This window comes from Mesoplodon bidens, assembly GCF_964165515.1.
Source record: "Mesoplodon bidens genome assembly, chromosome: 11".
Lineage (NCBI taxonomy): Eukaryota > Metazoa > Chordata > Mammalia > Artiodactyla > Ziphiidae > Mesoplodon > Mesoplodon bidens.
This window is the reverse complement of record NC_138167.1, coordinates 7231345-7257926: the sequence shown is the minus strand read 5'-3', so window position 1 is coordinate 7257926 and position 26582 is coordinate 7231345. Positions and strand designations below refer to the sequence as shown.

The 26582-nt window shown below is 41.8% G+C and overlaps 1 protein-coding gene and 1 pseudogene across 2 annotated transcripts; both read right to left on the bottom strand.

The window, feature by feature from the left end:
- Nucleotides 1-24749, bottom strand: CLEC2D (C-type lectin domain family 2 member D). The gene is made up of 5 exons (XM_081248976.1): nucleotides 24547-24749; nucleotides 9335-9454; nucleotides 4807-4982; nucleotides 4128-4234; nucleotides 1-2622 (listed from the first exon to the last, which is right to left on the bottom strand). Exons 1-5 carry the CDS (start codon nucleotides 24623-24625, stop codon nucleotides 2478-2480), a joined length of 627 nt encoding a protein of 208 aa, XP_081105102.1. The 5' UTR covers nucleotides 24626-24749; the 3' UTR covers nucleotides 1-2477.
- LOC308625080 (RNA-binding protein EWS-like) lies at nucleotides 5326-7484 on the bottom strand (annotated as a pseudogene). Its single transcript has one exon. The product of its transcript is annotated as an RNA-binding protein EWS-like (transcript).
- Nucleotides 24750-26582: the final 1833 nt, after the last annotated feature.

Genomic DNA, 26582 nt, shown 5'->3' with positions numbered 1-26582 from the left:
TAAATTTTTTTTCTGGTTGAAGTGTGATTTTATTTCAGATTGAAACTAGAGTTAAGGTCTATGAAATATAGAAACATTAGCATTTAGAAGAAAAAATTCTCTTATGTCAGAAAGTCATCTCAATTTGTACAGAATATCCTTCTTAATATTATTTAGACTTACTTGTACCCCTCCCCACCCAAGATTGACAATTTTGTCAGGAACTGTGAAGGTTCTGAGACTGCTTTGTCTGCATGCTCCCTAGTGAGTTTGGTATAGTTTCATATCCATCAAAGGTTTGATTTCAACATGTTTTCTTTTTTTTAATTAATTTTTATTGGAGTATAGTTTCTTTACAATGTTGTCTTAGTTTCTGCTGTACAGTAAAATGAATCTGTTGTACTTATATCCTCTCTTTTTTAGGTTTCCTTCCCATTTAGCACAGGGAACTCTACTCTTATATTTATTTTCCATGGGAAGAAACTCTGCTTTGAGGGGCTATGTAATTTATAAAGGTCACAGCTAAGAAACAGAATTCATGCTTTAGATACATGGCTTGGAAAATAGTTTGTAAAAGAATACTAGGTCAGTTAGGGTCACAGTTTGACTCAAATTTCATTTGTAAGTTAGTTACACTAACTTAAACTTTCATTTGTAAGTTTATCAATATAAAATCTTTTCTTTTTTTTACTTTCCAGATTTCTGTAGAAATTTAGCTTTCTTTATGAGAAAGTTAGCAGAAACTAAGCTAAGGTAAGCAAATAGTCAGGATCTCATAGTCATGAAGATATATCCACAGGTATATTTAGAACACATGCTGTACTTGAGGCATTGTATTGGGTTGGCCAATAAGTTCGTTGGGGTTTTTCCATCTCACAAAACCTGAACGAACTTTTTGGCCAACCCAATACTAGTCTCCAAGGACACAGAAGTGAACTAGACATAGTCCCTGCTTCTTAGAAAACCTGAGATAAAATGAACTGTAAGCCAAAAAGCATCCAATACATAATCTCAAGTATATATAATAATAAAAATATATAATATATATAAATATACACAAAATTGCATAGAATTACAAGAGGAAACTGACAAGAAAGACAAATAGCATACAATATCGCTTACATGTGGAATCTAAAAAATGTGTACAAATGAACTTATCTACAAAACAGAAGCAAACTTATGGTTAACAGGTGGTAAGGGGGTGGGGAGGGATAAATTGGAAGATTGGGATTGACATATACACACTACTATATATAAAATTGATAACTAATAAGGACCTACTGTAAAGCACAGAGAACCCTACTCAGTACTCTGTAATGGCCTATATGGGGAAAGAATCTAAAAAAGAGTGGATACATGTATATGTATAATTGATTCACTTTGCTGTACACCCGAAACTAACACAACATTGTAAATCAACTAGACCCCAAAAAGCTTTTTTTTTAAAAAAAGAAGCAGCTGACGAATACACCAATGAGATGGGAGAAATGGAAGTACATAAAGAGAGAGGATGCATTATAAATTGCTATTTCATCCTTTTTGGGACTCATCAGTACAGTGTGGCTAATGCAGTAAAAATTTAAAACATTTTGTTTCTAAAACTCAACTGTATATAAGCAGTTCTGAGGTTGGGTATTGAATGCCTAATGAGTAGAATTAACTAACTATTTGTGATTTAATTGGGATAAAAACAGGATTTTTAAAATCCAATAAAGGGTAAACAAAAGATTGGTATTTGTTTATAGGTATAATATTTATTTAGCACACGGTAATTTAAAACATAAACACTAAGAATTAAAGTGTAAAAAGCACTTTTTCAGTGTTTCTAATGTTTTAAAATACAGAGTCTAAAATAAATATTAGTTTTAGTACTTTTTTTTTTTTGTGGCTGTGCCAGGTCTTAGTTGCGGCACTTGTGATCTTCAAACTTTGTCGAGGTATGCAGAATCTTTAGTTGCGGCATGCGGAATCTTTAGTTGCGGCATGTGGGATCTAGTTTCCTGACCAGGGATCAAACCCAGGTCCCCTGCATTGGGAGCATAGAGTCTTAGCCACTGGACCACCAGGGACGTCCCTAGTCTTAGTACTTTTTAAAATTTCCCTATATATTTTTAACTGACAGAGAATTTTGAATGTGTTAACCAATTGTATCTTTTCTCATTGGTTATTAAAATCATTTTGCATGGTTTCAGCTCTCATAGTCATTTTTATGGTCCCCTGTGTACAAATACAGGGCTGTCTGTATAGATAAAGAGGAATTCGTTCATATTTATCGGGTTCAAAATATAAATATCAACTCATATTACTTAACACCTACTTAATTTAGAATCCTGCTCTTCCAAATCCCTATATTACATCATTCAAGGATAGCTTGCCTCTTTGCTGTTAACAAGTATTACAAATGCACATTGGTGGTATTTTTGGCAGGCCAAGAAATACAGCAGCAACTATATATAGCAATTTATAATGCGTCTCTTGGAGATGGTGTGTGAAATTCCCTAAAAAGTCCTTAAAGTATTTAAGTCCATGGAGACATGATTATTTGTCTTGCTGCAAATCCAGTTTCTATCTGTGTAGCTCCTGGCACTACTAAGTCCAACGTCATTCAGGTAGGCACATTCCCCAACTCCTTTGATAAGAAATCTAAAACCAAACACAAAAATATTAAAAAAGCATAGGTTGGACAGACATCTACGTTCATTCCTCCTCTGTATTCTTCAGCACCCCTACTCCAGGTATTTTTAATGTGAGCAAGAGAAAAGTGAAAATCTGTCATTCATATGGCTTCTTCGTAAATATATACCATGTCTGTATTTCATTCCTTTTCTATTCTCAAAGTCCCTGCTTGACTATCAGAAGATTATCATCATCCATACCAAATCCAGTTATGTTGTTTATCAGGTATTTAACTAGTGCTTTTGCTGTTGTAGCCAAGTGAACTGCTGCCATCAGCGGTGATAAAAGAAATGATCACATTTTGAGATATAGGGAAGTCATTCTGGCTTATACATGAGTTAACTTGAATTTTATGCTATCTAAAATAGCCTGTTTGTGGCCTATCAAACATACATTTGTACATCCACTTTAATTATTAAAGAAAAGGGCACATTGACCAGAAGTAAAGAATGACCATGTTAAAAACAAAGATTAAATGCCCCTCTTCTTGGGACACCAATGCTGGTCCTCCTTCAATGATAAGACTCCCTTCCCAGGGGCCAAGGCCATACTGGCCGGCTGTGTACATGCTGGTCTTTTTTTTTTTTTTTTTTTTTCAATTTGAAACCTTGAAGAAATGTAACCCTGACTTGTTTAATGTTCTCTGTTCTGACAAGATATTAAATATAAAATATAAAACTCTGCTGGAAACGCTGCTTCTCTGGAACAGTTTCTCAGAGTAATCTGCGAAGCAGGCTTCCGGGCTAGTCCTCAGCTTGGCTCAAATAAAACTCTTTTCTATTCTTATTATTGACTGTTTATTGATTACATCCATTGTCAGTGGTCTTCAGTGAAGATTATTTTCAGTGTTCTCCTCACCTGTTTCATACAAGTGTGAAAATAAAACTATTTACTTAATAGTAAATTCTTAAAACGGCTTAGCTTTGATTGATGGAAGTGATTGGGCCCTTATATTTTATCTGCTCCAATGTAATGGTTAAATTCAAAATACCCCCACTGAAGTGTTCACAATCCAAGGTATATTACTAAGTTCCTTCCAGAAAAAATTTAGGGGGGATTCCCATTGGTTCCCTGACGACCTCCCTTTTGTGAATGGACGCAGCCGCTGGGAGAGTGGACTGAGGGTCTGTGGATATCAATGCCTCAGTGGCTTTTTAGGATTGTAGGACCCCTGCTGTGCATCAGCTGTTCCCTCTACATTCTAAATAGGGATTTCAGCACAGTTTAAGTCAGTGGATGAAAGTGGAAAAACTATGTCAAATGTCATCATCATGCTAAAGATTTTAATTGAAATCACAATAAGTTTTTCCAAAGGCACAGCTAATAAGTGGAAGAGCATATAAAGAATTTCTATTTTGTACCTCATAGAGCAGTAAGCCTTCCATGCTATTAAATTTACTTTCCCATAAACACAACCCACACGCATAACCACATGTAAACACAATAGAAGGAAAAGAAGACTAAAAACGTACGTGACATTATATTCAGTGCTGTCTGTCCATTTCCAAACATGATGTGATGATTCTCTTCTAAGGCCAATCCAATGGTCAGAAGGGCCTTTATATCTTTTCAGGAAGTTCTATTATAAAACACAGAAAGTAAAAACACGTGTCTCTTTCAAGTTACTCTTGAGTCTCTCTTCCCTCCAGTCTTCTCTCTTTGGGTGGCAGCCTGGTATAATTGAAAAGCTTAGACTTTGGAGGGAGACTAGTCCCCACTTCTCAGCTTACGTCACTCAAATATCTCTAATCCTAAATTACATTAAAGTGACCATACATCCCAATTTGGGAAAGTCCCAGGTTATGCCTGTGGTTCCAGCGTAATATTAAAATTCTCACTTTCGCTTCCCAAAATGTCCCCATTTGGATGATAAATTACATGATTACCATATTTCTTTGTACAATGGGAACAATACATCTAATTGAAGGTTAACTATGTGATTACATGAGAGAATGCATCTAAATTGTCTCACAGGGTTCCAGGTAGAGAATATACCCCAAACAAATATTAGGCACTAATATGCATCCCATGCCCCCAAGTCTGCCTGGAATGGGGTCCTTCCTTATCTTTCAGCTTTCACCCTATGCAGCCTATATCTTTCTCAGGGTGCTAAATATTCAACAAAGAACATGATCCAAAAATATTTCTTACCAGCTCCTCCTCAGTTTCAAACTGAGCAAGAACAGCTTCTAATGAGGTACAGAATGTCTGGCTGAATGTCCAATTCCTTGTGTCTTCAGAAAAATAAAAACACTTACTTCCAAATCCAATCCATTCTTTTGGGCAGGTAACATGCAGAACATATGAGACCGGCTTTGTGTTTCTCACTAAAAGTTGGACAGACACAGTGAATCATAACAAATACATTTTCTCATCCCTTTTATCTATTTTTCCACTTACCATCTTGAGGTCTTTTTTTTTACATATGTGTGTATACATATATATATATACATGTATATGTGTATGTGTAGGTACAGTATAACCAAATTCCAAAATGAGGGATTTGAAGAAAAACATGGCCAAATATCAACTAGACTCTTGTACTTTTATGGCCTCTGCTAGTAGCATTTTGTTTTTCTTAAAATCTGAACAGGGCCTACTTTCTTTTTTTTTTTTTTTTTTTTTTTTTACCATTTAACTTGTTTTAATGTTTCTTCACAAATGGTGAAAAATACTAAAGTACAGACAGGAATAATCATAATGTTGTGGTCAACATTATAAATATGGAATTATAAATTTAAAACATTTTCTGGTTTAAAACATAAATCTGGTAGTCAATGCAGCTCTGCGGGGTCTCTGCGTCTAGTAGGGCCGGTCTCTGCGTTCCTGACGGTGCTCGCCTTTATCCATTTTTCCAGGTCCTCCACGCCCGCCTCTTCTTCCTCCCATCTGTTCCATCAAAGGTCCAGGGGGTCCCCCAGGGCCACCTCATCTTCCTCCACCAAAGCCACCGTGGTCCATGCCCCGGGTGCCACGGAAGCCACCTCTGTCTCCACCACGGCCACCTCTGAACATTCCACCAGGACCACCTCGATCCATGAGGCCACCTCTTCCTCCCCGCATGCCACCAGGGCCACCTCTGCCACGGTCACCACCCAGGGGTGGGAAAGGTGGTGGGAGGAAGCCTTCAGGCTTTGGGGCCTTACACTGGTTGCACTCTGTTCTCCACGCAAAGTTCTGGTTTCCACACCCCGGATTGGGGCACTGCCAGTCTCCAGCTCAGTGCTAGACATTTCCTCCTCCAGAAGGGTTCCCTCGGGAACCACGGGGCCCTCTTGGTGGGAAGTCTCCTCTGTCTCCTTCACGGCCTCCCATGCGACCCATGGGTCCTCCAGGACCTCCTGGGCCTCCTGGACCTCCTCGGAGCGGCGGCGGTATCCCTCTGCCCTCACGGGGGGGCATTCCTCCCCTCATGCTGTTCATTGGAGGCTTCTTCCAAGCAAGAGAAACTTTAAGTTTGCTCCCTTGAAAATCTTTCCCATCAAACCACTCGACGGCAGTTTTGGCAGCTGGCGGGTCTTCATAGGATACAGTAGCATCGCCTTTGGGCTTTCCTGTTTCCTTGTCCAAATAGATATGGATCATGGGTTGTCCAGTCCTCTTGTTTATCTTGACAACTCCACACTGCTTTAAAGAAGTCTGCCAGATCATCTAGAGTCACATTGTCACTTAATCCTTGCACATAAATTGCACTGTTGTCACAGTCTTCATCTGGATCTACAGGTGGGCCTAAATCAAGATCTGGTCCTTCGTCCATGGGTCCACCAGGCTTATTGAAGCCACCTCGCTCTCCAGCGCTGCCCATTCCACCGCGTCCTCCTCCCCGCCCACCTCTGCTCATGCCTCCACGATCAAATCCCCCTCTTCCCCTGCCCCGGTTATCAGGGCCACTCATGCTCCGGTTCTCTCCTGGTCCGGAAAATCCTCCAGACTCCTGCCCATAAACACCCATGGGGTGGTCCTGTCGGAATGAACTCTGCTGCCCGTAGCTGCTGCTCTGTTGGCTATATTGACCTGGAGCCTGGCTGTAGGATCCAGTTTGCGGGGTGGGGGTGGGGGTAACTAGTGGGCGGCTGCTGCCCATAGCTGCTTTGTTGACCATAGCTACTCTGTTGTCCATAGCTGCTCGGTTGACCATAGGTGTTCTGCTGGGAGTAACTGCTCTGATCATAACTAGTCGGCTGTGTAGAAGAATAGCTGGTAGGAGGATAGGATGGTGGTGCCGTGACTGGCTGCATGGGGTAGCTCCCAGGTACCTGGGGATAACTGTAGTTACTCTGTCCATATCCTAGGCTGGGCTGGTTGTAACCCCCCGTGCTAGATTGAGGTTGACTAGTCTCAGCGGGTTTGTTACCATCCTGTGGTCTTGCAGGCGCGGTGGCTGCTGGCTGCTGCCCATAGGCTGGATAAGCAGGCTGAGTGCCATATGCAGACTGAGCTGCATAGGAGGCCCGGGTGGTAGTGACTGTAGCAGTGGTGGTATCATAAGCACCAATGCCGTACCCCTGGACAGGCTGACTGTATGTCTGGGGGGCAGTTGGAGTAGAATATCCAGTGGGAGGCTGTCCATAAGAAGTTGCATAGGCGGTCTGCCCATAGGTTGCAGTGGTCTGAGCCTGGGTATAGCTGACATCAGTGGGCTGTCCATAGGTTCTGTAACTTTGTTGCCCATATGCCTGGGTGGTCTGTGCATATCCTTGAGTGGGCTGGGCGGTGTAAGCACTGTAGCCCTGCTGGGCTGCAGCTTGGCTGTAGGTACTGTAATCTGTGGACGCCATTTTCTCTCTCCTTCCTTCTCGTTCTCTCAACGTCCGTCTGGGGCTACTTTCTATAGGTAGACAAATTGTTAAAAATGTCTTCCATGCCCAAATGCGTTTGTTTTCCCCAATGAATAGTTTTCCTTTATACGTATTTTGGCACCACTCATTACATAATTTCCCTTATCACCATCTTATTTTGCTTCCAGAAACATATTCTTAAGTGCCTGGCTACATAATAAATACTCTCTGTGGATGCTGCCCAACTCTTGGTTATGTGCAGAATTGCTGAGCTGTAATGCACTACCAACTAATATTTCTAATGCCTCTTGGAATGCTACCAGCCTTAGCCATATATAAAATACCAACTGCTACTCAATATGTGGAAATATGATTGCATTTCACTGCTTGCCAAAAGAGCAGGCCTTTCTGAGATCATTTTTCTTTTTTTGGTTTCTGGGAGAATACAATATTGAGATCCATGAGCACTTGCTGAGTGCAAGCTAGCAGTAGTTGGTTTTTCCTAAATGATTTTATTATATTGAGGATTTGCCTTGGAACAGAATGGTCTACAGAAACTAATATGTGAATAAATGTATATATTTTGTATGGTGATCTTTTACCCCTGAGGTCAGTCTTGAAATACGTACATTCAATTGTTGCCTTCCTAAGTCATCACTAACAGTCTTATCCCAGGCACAAAAGTCATCAGTCCACTGGACTTCAAGCAGAGTACCTATGTATCTGACTTCCCAGGGGTACACGGACACTAATGGCTTTAAGGAAATCAATTTCTGTAGCATTTAATTTTTGTAGTACTCTTTCCTAGTATCATACAGATTCCCTTTCCCACATCTTCCTTAATATCAGTCCTTCTTACTCTTGACAAAAGAAAGGCAAACTCCTTGCCTTTCCTAGATTTTACTATGGTACATTTCTTAGGGGGTATAAAACCTTCTAGTAGACAAAACATAACACAGTTCAAATATTGATTTTAGTACCAAAAATACAACGTAGGTTTTCCTATGTAGTTTTTTGTTTTATACATATTTCTGTTAAATATATATAAAAATATCTGGGCCCTTGTTAGATGCTCTGAAACCAGCAAGATTTCAGAGTGTAGGCTATGGGAAGAATAGATGTTTTTGTTCCATAACCTCACTTTTTCCTCCCTTATCCAATCTGATAGGAAATACTGTTGACTCAACTTTCAAAGTAGATAGATTCTGACACCTAGTCCCACCTCCACTTTTACCATCAGGGCCAAGCCACGGTCCTCTCTGGCCTGGATTTCTACAAGTTTGCCCTAATAGGTGTTCCTGAGTCTACTTTTTCTTCTAACAATCTTTTCTCAAAGTAGCTGTCAAAATGATTATTCTACAGTGAAATTCAGATCATGGCATTCCTCTCCTACAATTTCCCTCTTCCTCATCCTCCCCACTACACTCAAAATAAAAGCTGAAGTCTTTAACTGACTCATAAGGCTATTATCTCCCTGACCCCCAGTCCATTACTCTCCTTCATTCTCATTTTGCTTTAGCTGAAGAAGCCTCCTTGCTTTTCCTCCAACCTACCAAGGAGATTCCTCCTTTGATTCTGCTTGTTCCTGCCACCTGGAATGCTTTCCCCATATAGCCACATGGCTCCTTCATCACCTTCAAAAGTTTGCTGAAAAGTCATCCTTTCAATAAGGCTTACCCTGGCCACTTGTATTCCTCAAACTGTTACCCCTATATTATAGTATCTGTGTCTTCCTGCTACAATATGAGTTCCCTGGGAGCAGGGATTTTTTGTGTGTTTTGTTCACTGATATACCTCAAGCACTTCACACAGTGCCTGGCACATAATGGAGCTCAGTAAGTATTTATCGACAACATAAATGTGTGAAGAACATTGTAAAGTTTGGAGGACAGGTAACTTACCTGCCAAAAAAGTGGAAAGTACCACCACAATTGTAGCTAGGACCATAATCATGATGATGCAACAATAAAGTGGGATTACAGGAGATGTAATTGGTAGGAATTTTCTTTGGAGATCTTTACCTATAAATACAAATGTCATAATCTCAATCTCATGAAGGTATTAGGAAGAAAAACTTAAATTTATCACAGAATCAACCTGTAAAGTCAGCTGTACCTCAACTCCCTTATTGCCAACCCCCTTCACAAAAGGTCCAGGTCCACAAATGAGAACCATGGCCCAAGAAACTGAGTTTTATTTCCCCTAGAGAATCTTCCAGTTATTGGAAGAAGAGCTAATGAGAGAATAAGAATCAAAAAGAGTAGAAATCAGGCTGAAAAAGAAACATACAAATGATCCAGGTTTACCTCCATAAATAGGAGATCTGGTTAGAAGTACTGAAAGGAGCATTAGAAAATTACTCAATATAATTCATCACATTAACAAAATAAGAGAAGAGAAAGCACATGATCATCTCAATAAATATAGAAAAAAATGTGAAAAAATGTATTATTCATCCAAGATAACAAATCCCAACAAATTAGGAATTGAAGGACTTAACCTGATAAATATCATCTCCAGAAAAAGAACAGCTAGCATGATACTTAATGGTGAAAAAGTAAATGCCTTCCTTCAAAGGTCAGGAACAAGGCGAGGAAGTCTGCTCTCACCAATCCAATTTAACTTTTTACTAGATGTTCTATCAGTGGCAATAAGGTAAGAAAAATAAATAAAAGGCATATAGATTGCAAAGAAGTGAAAGTGTCTCTAGAAGTGACATCCGCTCATCTCCCAGTAGAAATAGCAACTTGAAGATTATCTGCACATGAAAATATCTTCCCAAGAGCCAAGGATTCCAGGCACACCCACCCCCATGCCTCATCCCAGCTCCTGCCTACTCCAGTAATTCCAGGCAGATAAAGCAGCCTCAGACAGCTTCCACAAAGGGCTTCCTGTGGGCTCCTAGGAGCCCAGGCCCCTGTCTCCCTCCTGCACCTGCCAACTCCAGCAGCTCCAGGTGGCTCCTGTGATACCTGGCTCCTGGTGAACTCTTGGGAACCCAGGCCCCCAACACCTTTCCCCCAGGACTGGGCAGTACAGCACGAGAGAGACCCTTTCCCTGTGGGAAAAGGATAGTAAAACAGTGACTGACTTCACTACAGATCCCAGATCTGCCTGCCCCAGCATCAAATCAGGCTGAGTGCTGCATCCTGTGTGACTCCCTGCAGACTCCTGCTAACCCAGGCCCCCCTCACCCCAGTGCCTCCCAGCTCCAGTGACCCAAGTGACTCCCAGGACACCAGGCTCCCAGCAGGCTCCTGGGAGCCCAGGCCTCCTTTCACCCAAGCAAATGCTGGCTCTAGTGGCCCTAGGCAGCTCCTGTGACTGCCCTGCTGGCTCCCATGAATCAAAAAACCAATGTAACCTGTCATTAGGGAAACATAAATTAAAATACAATGAGCTGCCACTATATGAGCATTAGAGTGGCAGATAAAACAAAAATAACAAAACTAAGCTATGGTGAAGAAATGATACAAATGGAATTCTCATGCATTGTTGTTGGAAATGCAACAGTATAGCCACTTTAGAACACAGCTTGGCAGTTAGGTATGGTCAACATAACCTTACCATATGCCCTAGCAAACCCATCCCTAGGTATCTATGCAAGAGGAATGGAAACTTCCATTTACACAAAAACCTATACTTGAATATTTATATCAACTTTATTCATTATCACCAAAAACTGCCAACAATTTAAATATCCTTCAGCTGGTAAAAAGATAAACAAATACACCTGGTATTAAGAAAAAAGAAAAACTTGAACCTATGTTTGTTACCGAGTCCAAGCTTGCTCTGCTCGCCGCAAGACAGGGCAATGAATCGGAGACAAGGTGTCAAGGCAAGGAATACAACTTTATTCAGAAAGCTGGCAGACCGAGAAGATGGCAGAATAATGTCTCTGATAAACCATCTTATCGCGGTTTGGAGGCCAGTTTCTCAGTCTGCCAGCCTTCCGAATAAAGTTGTATTCCTTGCCTCAACGCCTCATCTCCAATTCATTGGCCTGTCATGTGGTGAGCAGAGTGAGCTTTGATTTGGTAACGAATTTGGCGAGGCAGCCAGGAGCCTTGCTGCTTGTGGCTAGCCAATCCTGGTCAGGGAATATTGGGGCAAGGCGCTAGCAGCTGCCAGGACCACTTTTCCTGAGGATCTTCCTTTCCAAGTTCCCTGAAATGGCACTGGCTACCCCAGCGCTTGGCAATTGAAGCAGTGAACCGACAAACTCCAATTTGGGGAACTTCAGTTCCATCTGGGGAACTTCGATTCCATTTGGGGCTATGAGTCAATGGACTCGATTCAATTCTGGAGGGTAAGTCGCTCCAGCATTCATGATGGGAACATATTCCCCCTCAATCTGGGCTTTTCCTTTATGGGACAACCCCAATAGGGTTGGGGTACCCTGTTGGAGGAGGGAATTGTTGTTGGACTCTACCTGATTCTGGGAACTGGTTCGCTGGGAACTAGTTCATCAGTTTTGGTCTGGTTTTGTCTTGGTTTCATGTGCATCGATGCTAGAATTTGTGTCTTTTGTGTTGGAATTTATCTGTGTCTTTTGTGTTTTGGTGTTATCAAACTTATAAAAATGGGAAATATTCCATCTATCCTGAAGGAAAGCCCTTTGGGGTGTATATTAGATAAATAAGCAAAACATAGCCATGAGCCTATGACTAAGAAAGACATGATATACTATTGTAATAGGGTGTGGACCCAATATATGTTAGGATCAGAAGAACGATGGCCCCTGAATGGCTCAGTCAATTATTATATGATCTCACAGTTAGAAGTGTTTTGCAAAAGAACAGGGAAAAAAGATGAGATTCCATATGTAGAAGCATTTATGCTTTTGCAACAGGAGGAAAAGGAGTCAGAGGACTGCCATCTTATGGTGCAATGATCTGAAAGAAAACCCAAGGGGGAACCTGTTCTACAAGAGGAAGAGAGAGAAAATGAGAGTGGGGACATTATTTCAAAACTTAAACCCCCCTCTGGCCTATCCAGCTCCCCCACTGGCCAAGCAGGCTGCACCAGCAGTTGTTCCAACAGTGAGCTCCGCATGCCGCCAACATATTTATCCCTTTCACCACTTCCTGTTTCCCCCACCCATAGGGATCAAATAGAGGTTTCTATGGTCACCCCCAGGGCACAGGGACCTGGTTTAGTATCACAATCTAAGACCTGACAGAGCACCGAATTTGAACCGGGAGGCACATCCACAGCAGGGCAATTTCCCTTGTGCTGCTACCCTGTAGCAGGCCTTAATGCAGACGGCCAACCACCTGGGTTCTTATGGATACACAATCCATTCTCGACTTCAGCTTTGCTTAACTGGAAAAACCATAACCCTGCTTAGTGAGAGGACCCACTCTATATGACTGAACTTTTCATTCACCTCCATATTTGCCACTTACCATCCCATTTGGGTGGACATTCACACTCTTATGAGTATCATGTGTACTGGGGATGAAAGCAGGATGGTCATTGACAAGGCTAGAGAGGAAGCACACCAGCTCCGCCTAGTGGATCCAAATGGAACTCCAGAAGCAAAACTGGCAGTCCCTATTGCTGAGCCTAATTGGGATCCTAATAATGGGGGCATGCCACTTCTAGAACATTATAGGAGGTGTGCCTTAGTGGGTCTTCAAAAGGGGGTACCCAGACAAAAGAGATTAAACAAGATTCAGGAGATAAAACAAAAACCAAATGAGGATGCAGCAGAGTTCCTAGAAAGGATTTATTAAGCTTATAAGCACTACACAGATGCAGACCCTGAGGCCCCTGAGAATGTAAGGATGATGCATATGACTTTCATTGGGCAAAATGCCCCAGATATAGGGAAAAAAGTACAGAACTTAGATGGTGCATTTGGAATGAACCCTTCTCAGTGAGTAGATGTTGCTTTTAAAGTATTCAACAACAGGGAACAAGGACAGAAGCAAGAAGATGCAAAATGGAATGCACGTTTTCTGGCAGCAGCATTAAGTTCCCAGAAGGTGAGTAACCTAAAGGAAGCCACCATTGGAGAAGGAACAATGTGCTTACCGCAAGGAGGAAGGGCATTGGAAAAGAGATTGCCCTAGACGAAAGAATAATAGAAGGAAGACAGGAACCTCTCATATGATAAAAAGAGGGGAACACTTTGATAATGCATGAAGAGGCCCAGGGACTCCCTTGGACTTGAGGCGTCTGATTCTAATTTTCCCACTTTGACAGTGGGGAACAAGTTGCCTGACTTTCTAATAGATACGGGTGCCACCTATTCTGTGGTAAACACCACAGTGGCACAGAAAACAGCTCAGTCTATCCCAGTCACGGGAACTTCTGGAGAAGTACAAAGCCGTTCGTTTTTACAACCTCTAGAATGCCAACTAGGGGACCTCAGCCTGAGACATAGCTTCTTATATATGCCAAATGTTCAATTCCCCTTTTGGGATGAGATCTCCTTAGTAAATTAAATGCTCAAGTAACTTTTTCCCCAGCACAGCTTAACATCAGGGTCCCACTGGAGCATGATTTAAACCTACCAAAGGCGCTCATGGAAACCCCAGAGAAGGACCCAGAGCTCTTTCCCCCTGAGGCCTACGAAAAGGTAAGGCCACAAGCGTGGGCTGATGACACTCCAGGGAAGACCAAAAATGCAAGACCAATACAAATCCCCTTGAAAAGGGACACGGGGATGACTAATCTAAAACAATATCCTCTGAGACAAGAGGCCCAAAAGGGAATTCAGCCAATCCTGGAGAAGTTTTTGAAAACAGGACTAATTAAACCTTGCAGGTCCCCATATAACACCCCTATCCTCCTGGTCAAAAAGCCAAACTCAGCAGAGTATCACTTTGTCCAAGATTTGAGGGTGATTAATGAAGTAGTCCAAGACTTACACCCTGTGGTGCCTAATCCATACACTCTGCTCAAAACTATTCCAGGAGAATATGGATGCTTCTCAGTCCTGGACTTGAAAGATGCTGTTTTTTCTTCATTCCTATTGCAGAAGAATCACAGCAGCTACTTGCTTTTGAAGAGCAGGACCCAGAAATACAGGTAGTCCGACAGTATTGTTAGACAATCCTGCCTCAAGGATTTAAGAATTCCCCTACCCTGTTTGGGGAGATATTGGCTAGAGACCTTAGAAATTTAATTTTGGATGAAGTACTCTTGCTCCAATATATGGACAACTTGCTTACAGCGAGCCCTACATACGATAAATGTCTACAAAATACCATCAGAACCCTGAACTAGTTGGCCAATTGTGGATATAAGGTCTCCCAGAAAAAGGCCCAGATATGCAACTCACATATCTGGGATTTGTCCTCTCCCAAGAACAGTGGGATCTTTTGCCTGACGGAAAGCAAGCCATTGCAGGCTTGGGAGCACCCAAGACCCACAGATAACTGAAAGGCTTTCTGGGAATGGCAGGGTTCTTTTTTTTAATTAATTTTTATTGGAGTATAGTTTCTTTACAATGTTGTCTTAGTTTCTGCTGTACAGTAAAATGAATCTGTTGTACTTATATCCTCTCTTTTTTAGGTTTCCTTCCCATTTAGCACAGGGAACTCTACTCTTACATTTATTTTCCACGGGAAGAAACTCTGCTTTGAGGGGCTATGTAATTTATAAAGGTCACAGCTAAGAAACAGAATTCATGCTTTAGATACATGGCTTTGGAAAATAGTTTGTAAAAGAATACTAGGTCAGTTAGGGTCACAGTTTGACTCAAATTTCATTTGTAAGTTAGTTACACTAACTTAAACTTTCATTTGTAAGTTTATCAATATAAAATCTTTTCTTTTTTTTACTTTCCAGATTTCTGTGGAAATTTAACTTTCTTTATGAGAAAGTTAGCAGAAACTAAGCAAAGGTAAGCAAATAGTCAGGATCTCATAGTCATGAAGATATATTCACAGGTATATTTAGAACACATGCTGTACTTGAGGCAGGATCCCAAACTATGGGCTCATAGGAAAGCCCCTCTAGGAGGCACTGAAGGGACATGATCTTGAGCCCCTTACTTGGACTAAGGAGCTCCAAACAGCCTTTGAAACAATAAAAACGAAGTTAATCTCAGCCCTGGCTGTGGGACTACCGGACTTAAAGAAACTTTTCAAACTGTATGTCGGTGAGAGACAAGGCATAAGCCTTGGGGTGTTAATTCAAACTCTGGGGAATATCCCTCGACCCATTGCCTAATTCTCATAACAACTAGAACAGATTGTTAAAGGGTGGCCCCCTTGCCTTCGAGCTGTAGAAGCTACTTGCGATGTACTTCAGGAAGCTGAGAAGTTTACCCTGGGGCAACCCACCACTGTGTATGTTCTTCACCATGTCTTTTCTTTGCTGGAACAGAAAGGGGGCTATTGACTGACTTCCAAGAGAATGGGAAAGTACCAAGCCATTCTCCTGGACAATCCCAACCTAAGACTCCAAGTCACTTCAGCCCTAAATCCAGCCACATTGTTCCTGATTGATGCTGCACAATCCCCGGAGCGTGACTGTCTACACGTCATCGAGCTAGTGTACTCTAGCAGACTGGGCTTAATCAACCTACCCCTGGCCGAGCCAGATATGGAATTGTCCACCGACGGAAGCAGCTTCATGGACCAAGGTAGGCAACGTGCTGGGTATGCAGTGGTAACACTTAAAAGGATGGCTGAAGCAAAAGCCCTGCCCCCAGGGAGCTCAGCTCAGAAGGCAGAAATCATTGCTGTGACAAGAGCCCTGCTCCTTGCTAAAGGGAAGCAAGTAAATATATACAGACTCTCACTATGCATTCTCTGTGATGCATGCTCACGGGGCAATTTGGAAAGAAAGGGGGCTTCTCACTTCAGACAATAAAGATATAAAACATGCTTCTGAAGTCCAGTCACTATTAGAAGCAGTCCATAAGCCCTCACAAGTGGTTGTAATACACTTCCCAGGCCACCAGATAGGTGAGACATACAATAAAGGGCAATCGGTTAGCTGACCAAGCTGCAAAGAAAGCAGCAAAGGAAGGTGATTATTAAACCTTGATAGGGTCACTCCTTCCACAGATTGACTTGTTAAAATATCAGCCAGGGTATTCACAAAAGGACAAGGAGAGGGCCAAAGAGTGGGGTTTCACTCTTGACCATAACTCACCTGGCTGTAAATGTAATGCACAAGGAACTGTTTTGATTCCTGAGGCCCTCTTGGACACTGTGCTGAAACACATTCATGACAGTACCCATTACAGGAGAGATGCCACCCTGCAATGGATTCAAAAATATATAATGGGACCTCACCTACAAAAGACCATCCAGTGAGTCACTCGGAATTGTATGATTTGTGCTAAAAATAACCCCAAAACTGTTGTCAGACCTCCCCAGATGGGCACTCAGCACAAAGGGACCTGCCCCACCGAGGACTGGCAAATGGACTTTACTCAAGTGCCTTGAGTTGCAGGAAACTTCAGATACCTGCTGGTATGAGTGGACACATTTTCAGGATGGGTGGAAGCATATCCCACCTGGACAGAAAAAGCCTCCAAAGTGGTTAAAGTCCTCCTTAAGGAAATTATTCCCTTGTTTGCACTACCTAACACCCTTTAGAGTGATAACGGGCCTGCTTTTGTCTCTAGCATAGCCCAACAAATGTCTAAAGCACCGCAAATTAATTGGAAGTTACATTCATCCTTGAGACGACAATCAACAGGAAAAACAGAAAGTGAATCATACGTTAAAATGGGGCATTGCTAAAATATGTCAAGAAACTAATTTAACTTGGGATAAGGCCTTTCCAGTTGCCCTACCCTGGATCAAAGTGGCTCCCAGAAGCAGGCTTAAATTAAGCCCCTTTGAAATATTGTATGGTAGGCCATTCCAGGTGTCTGCCCCGGCAGGGGAATCTGTAAATTCTCTGAAAGACATAGTTGTTAATTATGTTGAAGCTTTGGGCACTATACTAACCTCTGTTCATGAGTTTGCTTCCAGCAGGTCTGCCTATTCAACTGAGGTAGCTTTGCATCCTTTCTGACCCAGAGATCGAGTCCTCCTTAAAACCTGGAGAGAATAAGGGCCTGAGCACCAGCTGACTGCTAGGTGGACAGGACCACATGTGGTATTGCTCACCACGCATTCATCTGTCAGATTGGCTGGAATAAAGCCTTGGATTCATCACGCTCAGATTAAAGCTGCACCACCGTCATCAAAAAACGACCCAACTCCTGAGAGGCCTAGAGAGCAGTGGGTTTATGAACCCTTAGAAGACTTAAGTTTCCTCTTCAAAAAAGGATAAGTGTTGGGGCTTCCCTGGTGGCGCAGTGGTTGGGAGTCCGCCTGCCGATGCAGGGGACATGGGTTCGTGCCCCGGTCCGGGAAGATCCCACATGCCGTGGAGAGGCTGGGCCCGTGAGCCATGGCCGCTGAGCCTGCACGTCCGGAGCCTACGCTCCGCAACGGGAGAGGCCACAACAGTGAGAGGCCCGCGTACTGCAAAAAAAGAAAAAAAAAAAAAAAGGATAAGTGTTGAGACTGCAATTTCCTTACAGCTGGAGAAGCGTGGATCAATCTACTTGTTTAGTCCTGTTCTACTGAACAGGACAGTGTCAGTTCTGAATAAGTGAGAATTGTACTACTTACTAAAACTTCTAAGAATTGGGCTTCCCTGGTGGCGTAGTGGTTGAGAGTCCGCCTGCCGATGCAGGGGACACGGGTTCGTGCCCCGGTCTGGGAAGATCCCACATGCCGCGGAGTGGCTGGGCCCGTGAGCCATGGCCGCTGAGCCTGGCGTCCGGAGGCTGTGCTCCGCAACGGGAGAGGCCACAGCAGTGAGAGGCCCGCATACCACAAAACAAACAAAAAGAATTATTCCCTGACCAATGCTGATCAATTCCATTCCAGGATCACCCCTCATCATCCCTACAGGGCAGGAAGTAGCTAAGAGTTGTCATCGTCCCTTATCCCACAAGACTGTGGAATGGAAATTGACAGTGGGGAACTGTAACAGGGAAAAGCTAAATCAGACTCCACGTTCAATCTGTTTCTTTGACTTTAACCTTCGCTTTTTGTTGCTTTTCTTATTATAATCCTACATAATGGCTTGCCCCAGGGAACCCTGCCCCTCTGCCTGAATGTTATACTAAAGTGTCTTGGTTGGGCTCACAGGGAGACCGTCTGACCCTGCTCACCTGTGAATGGCTGCAAGAAAGAAGAAGTTAACACATCCCCTCACCAAGGCTGGTCATTGCAGGAGATGTTTTGCAAGCCTGGTGGCCCTTTTACTTTACTCCCTCACCACCTCTCCCTTTCTATTCTGCCCTTTTACTTTATTTCCTCACCGCCTCTCTGATTCTATAAACGAAACTGGCATCCAGACCTCGACAAGATGGTTTATTGGAGACACTAGTCTGCCGTCTTCTCGGTCTGCCGGCTTTCTGAGGACAGTTGCATTCCCTGCCTCAACACCTCCTCTCCGATTCATTGGCCTGTTGTGCGGCAAGCTAAGCGAGCTGGCACTCGGTAACATGTTCAAAATTCTTCATTTCTTATTTTGCTTTGGCTTGATAAATTTTAGTGAGGCCCTCTCCTCCCCGAAGACCCCCAAACTCTGGCTTGCCTGAAAATGCAAACAAGCACTAAAGAAAGCACTGAGATGCATAACAGCTCATGTGTGCTCATGACCACGTGTCTCATGTGTGCTCATGACCACGTGTCCCTGGAACATAAGTGAGAAGTATTAACTCCGCAAATGACACCTGCTCTTCACACTCATGCTCTCTTTCCCCACAGGTGTTCTGTTCCTCTTCTTGCCCTATTTATAACATGAGAAACTTTTTTTTTTTTTTTTTTTTTTGTGGTACGCGGGCCTCTCACTGCTGTGGCCTCTCCCGTTGTGGAGCACAGGCTCTGGACGCGCAGGCTCAGCGGCCATGGCTCACGGGTCCAGCCGCTCCGTGGCATGTGGGATCCTCCCGGACCAGGGCACGAACCCGTGTCCCCTGCATTGGCAGGCGGACTCTCAGCCATTGCGCCACCAGGGAAGCCCACATGAGAACCTTTTTAGAGCACTTTTCCTATTGTAAGACTCCTTGTGAATAATGTCTCTCTTTACTAAATCCACACTATTGATAACACAGTACAATATGGATGAATTTAAATGCATTATGCCAAGTGAAAAACAGACTCGATAGACATTCTTCTTTTTTTTTTTTTTATTTTTGTTTTATTTTTTTATTTTTTTTTTTTTTGCGGTATGCGGGCCTCTCACTGTTGTGGCCTCTCCCGTTGCGGAGCACAGGCTCCGGACGCGCAGGCTCAACAGCCATGGCTCACGGGCCCAGCCGCTCCGCGGCATGTGGGATCCTCCCAGACCGGGGCACGAACCCGTGTCCCCTGCATCGGCAGGCGGACTCTCAACCACTGCGCCACCAGGGAAGCCCCGATAGACATTCTTCTAAAGCAAGAGTAGAAGAACAGAAAACAGATCAGTGGTTGCCAAAGGGTGCGGAACCGGAAAGAAATGTTTACAAAGGGCATGGGCGTGGGGGCTGTGGAACTGTTCTCTATCTTGATTGTAATGTGGTTGCATGATTATATGTATTTGTCAAAACTCATAGAAATGTAACCCAAAAGAGCGAATTTTACTGAATGTCGACTATACTTTGAAAAAGTTCCTGCTGACTTTCTTTTAACCACTACATTTCACTCAATTCACATATATCTTCCAGAATGATAGGGAGCCTCAGTTTAAATGCTAGGCAGGGGGAAACAATATCGGGTTGGCTTGTTTAAACAGTATACAGTGACATTTGGATTTTGGTTCCATAAGAAAATCTCGACCTTCATTCTTTCTGGTTCTACATTAAAGCAAAGCTGTCTTAGAAACTCAGTATGTTATGACTTCCATAATTTTTTTCATTGTTAGAAGAGTAAGACGTACATCTCCCCTTACACCTCTCCAATAAATCTCCTATTTGCCCCCTTACTAATCTTCTAAAAGTCCCCCCATTTTGTTCTCCTTTATTTCCCTATATCTAGCTCCTAACACCCTCCCTTGTTTCATGTTCCATTTCTCTTTCTTGCTTACTTATTAATACTTCTCTTCTCCTTTTTTGCAGGGGAATAAAATTTGCCACCCCAAAATGTCTCTTTGGCATGTGGATTATTTCAAGCTGAAAACCATCAAGGCCCAAAAGACTCAGGAAGAATCTTTGACCATCCCCCTAACTGCCTAAAAGAATTTAGATAGAAGGCCTGTTCCTGGAATAGAGCTATCACCAGAGATATCTGCAAAGATTAGGAGGTGAGTGTGATGGGGGAAACTGGAAATGGCCTAAAGATCAGAGTCCACTCTTGTGTCCCTTGTCTCTGTGTGGCCCAGCAAACATTTATTCACCAAACATTTGCTTTTCCATATCCATGTCAATGACCTTCCTCCCCTTTGAACTCCCAAACCACTACCCCCAACATCTTTTGTCATTAGCTGGAGACAGTATTTAAGGTGAAGTTTTTGGCCATTTTAGTCAGTTACTCATTTTCCTGTGTCTCTCCCATGTATACATGTTATTAAACTTTTGTTTGATTTTCTCCTGTTATTTATCTCATGTCAATTTAATTCTTAAACCAGCCAGAAGAGCAGAGGAAAATTTCTTCTTTCCTGACACTCTCCTCTGGTGTGTCCTCTTTTTGTCTCCCTCTAAATTCATATGCCTCTAATATTACACTCTGAACACAACAACCTTCAAATTTCTAGTTTGAAAAATGGTGTCAGGAATTATCTCAAAGAAGAACAGAGAAATGAACCATATTACTGGTCTACTGGTTTTAACTTTCATTTTCATGTTCTAGAAAACTTAGTTAACTTACAGGAACAGTTTAAATTTCAAAAAAACAGTTTTCACATTTGCACTGGTCAAATAGTTTCAGTTACGTAAGCACTTGACTTAGCTAGAAAAACATTAATGTTCTTTAAGAACTTTCTTTTTCATTAAGCATGAACCTTGTGTTTCAGGAACTACAATATCCTGTTGATAAAAAATAAAAGTCAGGGAAGGGGGAAGGAAAGAAGAAAGAAGGAAATGCTTGTTTTTAGCAGAAAATAGAGGTTCAGTAAAAAGTTTTCTTTCTGCTGAACTGAAATACAAGCACGTGTGAGCTATGTTCTTTTTCTTTTTCATCAAATTTGCTATAAACCACAAATGCTAAAGGGTTTGCTGGTGGATGGGTTTAGCCTCCAACTCCCACCCTCAAACACCCACATCGGTTTTTAAATGACAAAGGATCTATATACCAATAGTCCCAGTTTCTGCAGGGACTTTTTTTTTGAGTCAATAATTATTCATGGTTTTATTAAACAAAAGTCTCTTTAGAGAACAGTAAGAAATTAATTCTCAGCTAACATCAACTGGGGAGAGGAGAAGGAGGTTATAATTTTTTTTAATGCATGGATGCTGATAAATAACAAAATTAAACACATAGATACTATATCTCAACAAATGCTTTTACTAATCAATCACTATGTTGTTTTAATACACTGATGTTCTCATTAAATCAAAACTCTTTAACTAAAATGGTTATGTTTAAAAGATGCTCATATCATTTTTATGATCACTCCTGAAAATTTCTGGTAAGACACATTTTATAAACTACTTTGGTAAGGTACTCTAAATAGGATGACATAAGTCTAGCTGAAGATCCACCATAATCAAAGGGCCAGGGAATGAACCTGAAAGAGAGAAAGAGAGAGAGGAAGAGAGAGAGAGAGAGAGAACACAAAAGTACACCAGAGCTTGTGAGACAGAGAGAGAGAGACATAAAGAGGGAGAGAGACAAGGGGGGAAGCAAAGAGAAAATCATTTGGACACATAAATGAGCCTCAATAGATTTTAGCTGAAATATTTAATGATATCACTGAATATCAGATTTACCCTTGATTCCAAAAGGAAATTTTGTGGGGTACTTTTGTACCCAAGGGAAAGAAAATATACTTTTGTACTTAGTTAGAATTATTTTTTGAACAAAAAATTATGACTTTTATTTCTCCAAGAAGACACACAGATGGCCAACAAACACATGAAAAGATGCTCAACATCACTAATTATTAGAGAAACACAAATCAAAACTACAATGAGGTATCACCTCACACTGGTCAGAATGACCATCATCAAAAAATCTACAAACAATAAATGCTGGAGAAGATGTGAAGAAAAGGAAACCTTCCTACACTGTTGGTGGGTATGTAAACTGGTACAGCCACTATGGAGAACAGTATGGAAGCTCCTCAAAAAACTAAAAACAGAACTACAATCTCACTCCTGGGCATATACCTGGAGAAAATCACAATTCAAAAAGATACACGTCGGGGCTTCCCTGGTGGCGCAGTGGTTGAGAGTCCACCTGCTGATGCAGGGGACATGGGTTCGTGCCCCGGTCGGGGAAGATACCACATGCCGCGGAGCGGCTGGGCCCGTGAGCCATGGCCGCTGAGCCTGCGCGTCTGGAGCCTGTGCTCCGCAACGGGAGAGGCCACAACAGTGAGAGGCCCGCCTACCGCAAAAAAAAAAAAGATACATGTACCCTAATATTCATTGCAGCACTATTTACAATAGCCAGGACATGGAAGCAACTGAAATGTCCATCAACAGAGGAATGGATAAAGAAGATGTGTTACAAATATACAATGGAATATTACTCAGCCATAAAAAGGAATGAAATAGTGCCATTTGCAGAGACATGGATAGACCTAGAGACTGTCATACAGAGTGAAGTAAGTCAGAAAGAGAAAAACAAATATTGTATAATATCACTTATATGTGGAATCTAGAAAAATGGTACAGATGAACTCATTTGCAAAGCAGAAATAGAGACACAGATGTAGAGAACAAACTTACGGATGCCAAGGGGGGAAGGGAGGGGTGGCATGAATTGGGAGATTGGGATTGACATATACACACTACCATGTATAAAATAGATAACTAATGAGAACCTACTGTATACCACAGGGAACTCTACTCAGTGCTCTGTAGTGAACTAACTGGGAAGGAAAACTAAGAAAGAGGGGACATATGTATAACTGATTCACTTTGCTGCACAGCAGAACCAAACACAACACTGTAAAGCAACCATACTTCAATAAATATTTCTTTTAAAATTGTGAGTTTTAATCCTATTTCTTCCAGAAAATGTGACACCAGGTCAAAATTCACTTCAGAAGTGAAGCCATCTCCAACTCCCTAGGTTTCATTAAATATATTGTAGCACTAATCACATCAAATTGTAGTAACCCATTTGGCTGTCCTTGAGACGACGAAACCCTGAAATCAGGGTGTAAATATGATTTGTCTTTGTAGCCCGGTGTCTAACAAATAACAGATTCTAAGTATATGATTACTAGATTCAATCAGACTACAGAAGAGGTGTCATGGTTAATTTTTTTTTTTTTACATATACATGTATCTATTCTTTTTCAAATTCTTTTCCCATTTAGGTTGTTACCTAACATTGAGCTGAGTTCCCTGTCTATACAGTAGGTACTGGCAACTTTTATTAGTATATGTATTTCAAAATTGTTAGATATAAAAAAAAACTCAAAATAAATAAATAAAGGGGTGGGATAGGGAGGATGGGAGAAAAGCTCAAGAGGGAGGGAATATGGGGATATATGTATACTTATAGCTGATTCACTTTGTTGTACAACAGAAACTAACACAACATTGTAAAGCAATTATACTCCAATAAAGATATATTAAATAAATGAATAAAAATTTAAAAAACAAAACTATTGTTGTCTGTTTGCCATGACTCTGGGATATAATGATCTGTTATTTAATATCATAATGTGACTTGCCAGGGTGCAAGTTGCCAGCAACCTGGGAAAAATACAAGGACTAATAAAATAAACCCAGAGAACACTTTTCTCTTAACCTCCTGTAACCTAATTCACTGTGCAGAAATATTTAAGTAACATACATAGTAACACAATCACTGACACAACAATTACACACTTGTCCTCTCACCCACCTCTAGTCCCTCAAAACATTTCTCCTCCTATGGAGATTAACTGTGAAGAATTATATTCCTGCAGTGCAATTTCTATCCTGTTGTCAGTGGTCAGTGGAATAAAAGCTGTTTTGTTTTGTCAAAGCTTATCAATTTTATCTTACCAGATCGTCCCTCCTCCATGCTTTCTCTGGAGGTAGGGTCTGTCTGTAAGATCTTCAAAGAAGTTTCCTCCACAGTCATGTTTCTGCTTCAACAGGAATACTCGGCACTGTCTCGAAGTAGTTGCAAAAGCAGGAACTGCAAAGTGAAAAAAAAGTCAGCTAAAAGAAGCAAAACTCCCGCCCAGTAATGGGCTGTAAAGGAAACAACTCAAGTTGACAAGTCCTTTAGAATTTTAAAACGCAAATGCTTTTAACTTAGAAAGATGGGGGCTTCCCTGGGGGCGCAGTGGTTGAGAATCTGCCTGCCAATGCAGGGAACACGGGTTCGAGCCCTGGCCTGGGAAGATCCCACATTCCGCAGAGGAACTAGGCCTGTGAGCCACAACTACTGAGCCTGCGTGTCTGGAGCCTGTACCCCACAACAAGGGAGGCCACGATAGTGAGAGGCCCACGCACTGCGATGAAAAGTGGCCCCCACTTGCCGCAACTAGAGAAAGCCCTCGCACAGAAACGAAAACCCAACACAGCCGAAAATAAATTAATTAATTAATTAATTTAAAAAAAAAAAGAAAGATCAACTCCACAGACTTCTGTTCCCTGTCAAAATGGAATAACAGGGACCAGATTTACTTTCTTGCCTGAATCAACTAAAAAGAAAAAAAAGAAAATGTGTGAAAAAAAAATCCTTTTCAATCACTGGGCATCAGTCAATGAAGGGCAGTGATCTTCTGAAAACAAAGTTGGTGAGTCCTGCAATTGCCCCAGCTACTGCCCAGAGATAGTTTTGTGTGTGTGATTTAAGCAGGGGAAAACCAGAGAAATGCCAAGAGATTCCCTGAGGTGAAGAGGGGAAGCTCAGAGACAAGGGCTATGCAGATGGAGTATCAGAAAAGAAAGAGATACACAGACAGAGGATTCTGGGGATGTACAGAGTGTTCCCCTTGGGTATTCAGCAGTGTATTGATCAGCACTTGTGTATGAGGATGGAGGGAACAAAACATATGAAATGACTAAAGAAAGCAGTATCCAGTGTTCCCATCCAGATGGGAATAGTGCCTGTTCAGACCAGCCAGACTGGGAAACCTCATCATTTATGGGGCTTTTTAAGAGTACTCATAAATATCTTGCTTCAGTGGTGGGGAACGATTAGCCATAGACTAAATAGTGACCTGATTGCCTCTAACAAATTGAGATAATAGGAAAAACACATATATCTTTTATATACATAAAATGAATTTGGTAAAGTTGCAGGTTAGAAAATTAATACACAGAAATCAGTTGCATTTCTATACACTAATAACAAAGATCAGAAAGAGAAATTCAAGAAACAATCCCATTTACCATCGCATCAAAAAGAATAAAACACCTAGGAATAAACCTACATAAGGAGACAAAAGACCTGTACTCCAAAAACTATAAGATGCTGAAGAAAGAAATGAAAGATGACACAAACAGATGGAAAGATACCATGTTCTTGGGTTGGAAGAATCAATATTGTCAAAATGACTGTACTACCCAAGGAAATCTACAGATTCAATGCAATCCCTATCAAATTACCAATGACATTTTTCACAGGACTAGAACAAAAAATCTTAAACTTTGTATGGAGACACAAAAGACCCCAAATAGCCAAAGCAATCTTGAGAAAGAAAAACAGAGCTGGAGGAATCAGGCTCCCTGACTTCAGACTATACTACAAAGCTATAGTCATCAGAACAGTATAGTACTGGCACAAAAATAGAAATATAGGTTAATGGAATGGGATAGAAAGCCCAGAGATAAACCCAAGCACCTGTGGTCAATTAATCTACAACAAAGGAGGCAAAACAATAAAACGGTGGAAAGACAGTCTCTTCAACAAATGGTGCTAGGAAAACTGGACAGCTACATGTAAAAAAATGAAATTAGATCATTCTTTAACACCATACACAAAAATAAATCCAAAATGGTTTAAAGATCTAAATGTGAGACTGGACGCTATAAAGCTCCTAGAGGAAAACATAGGCAGAACACTCTCTGACATAAATTGCAGCAAT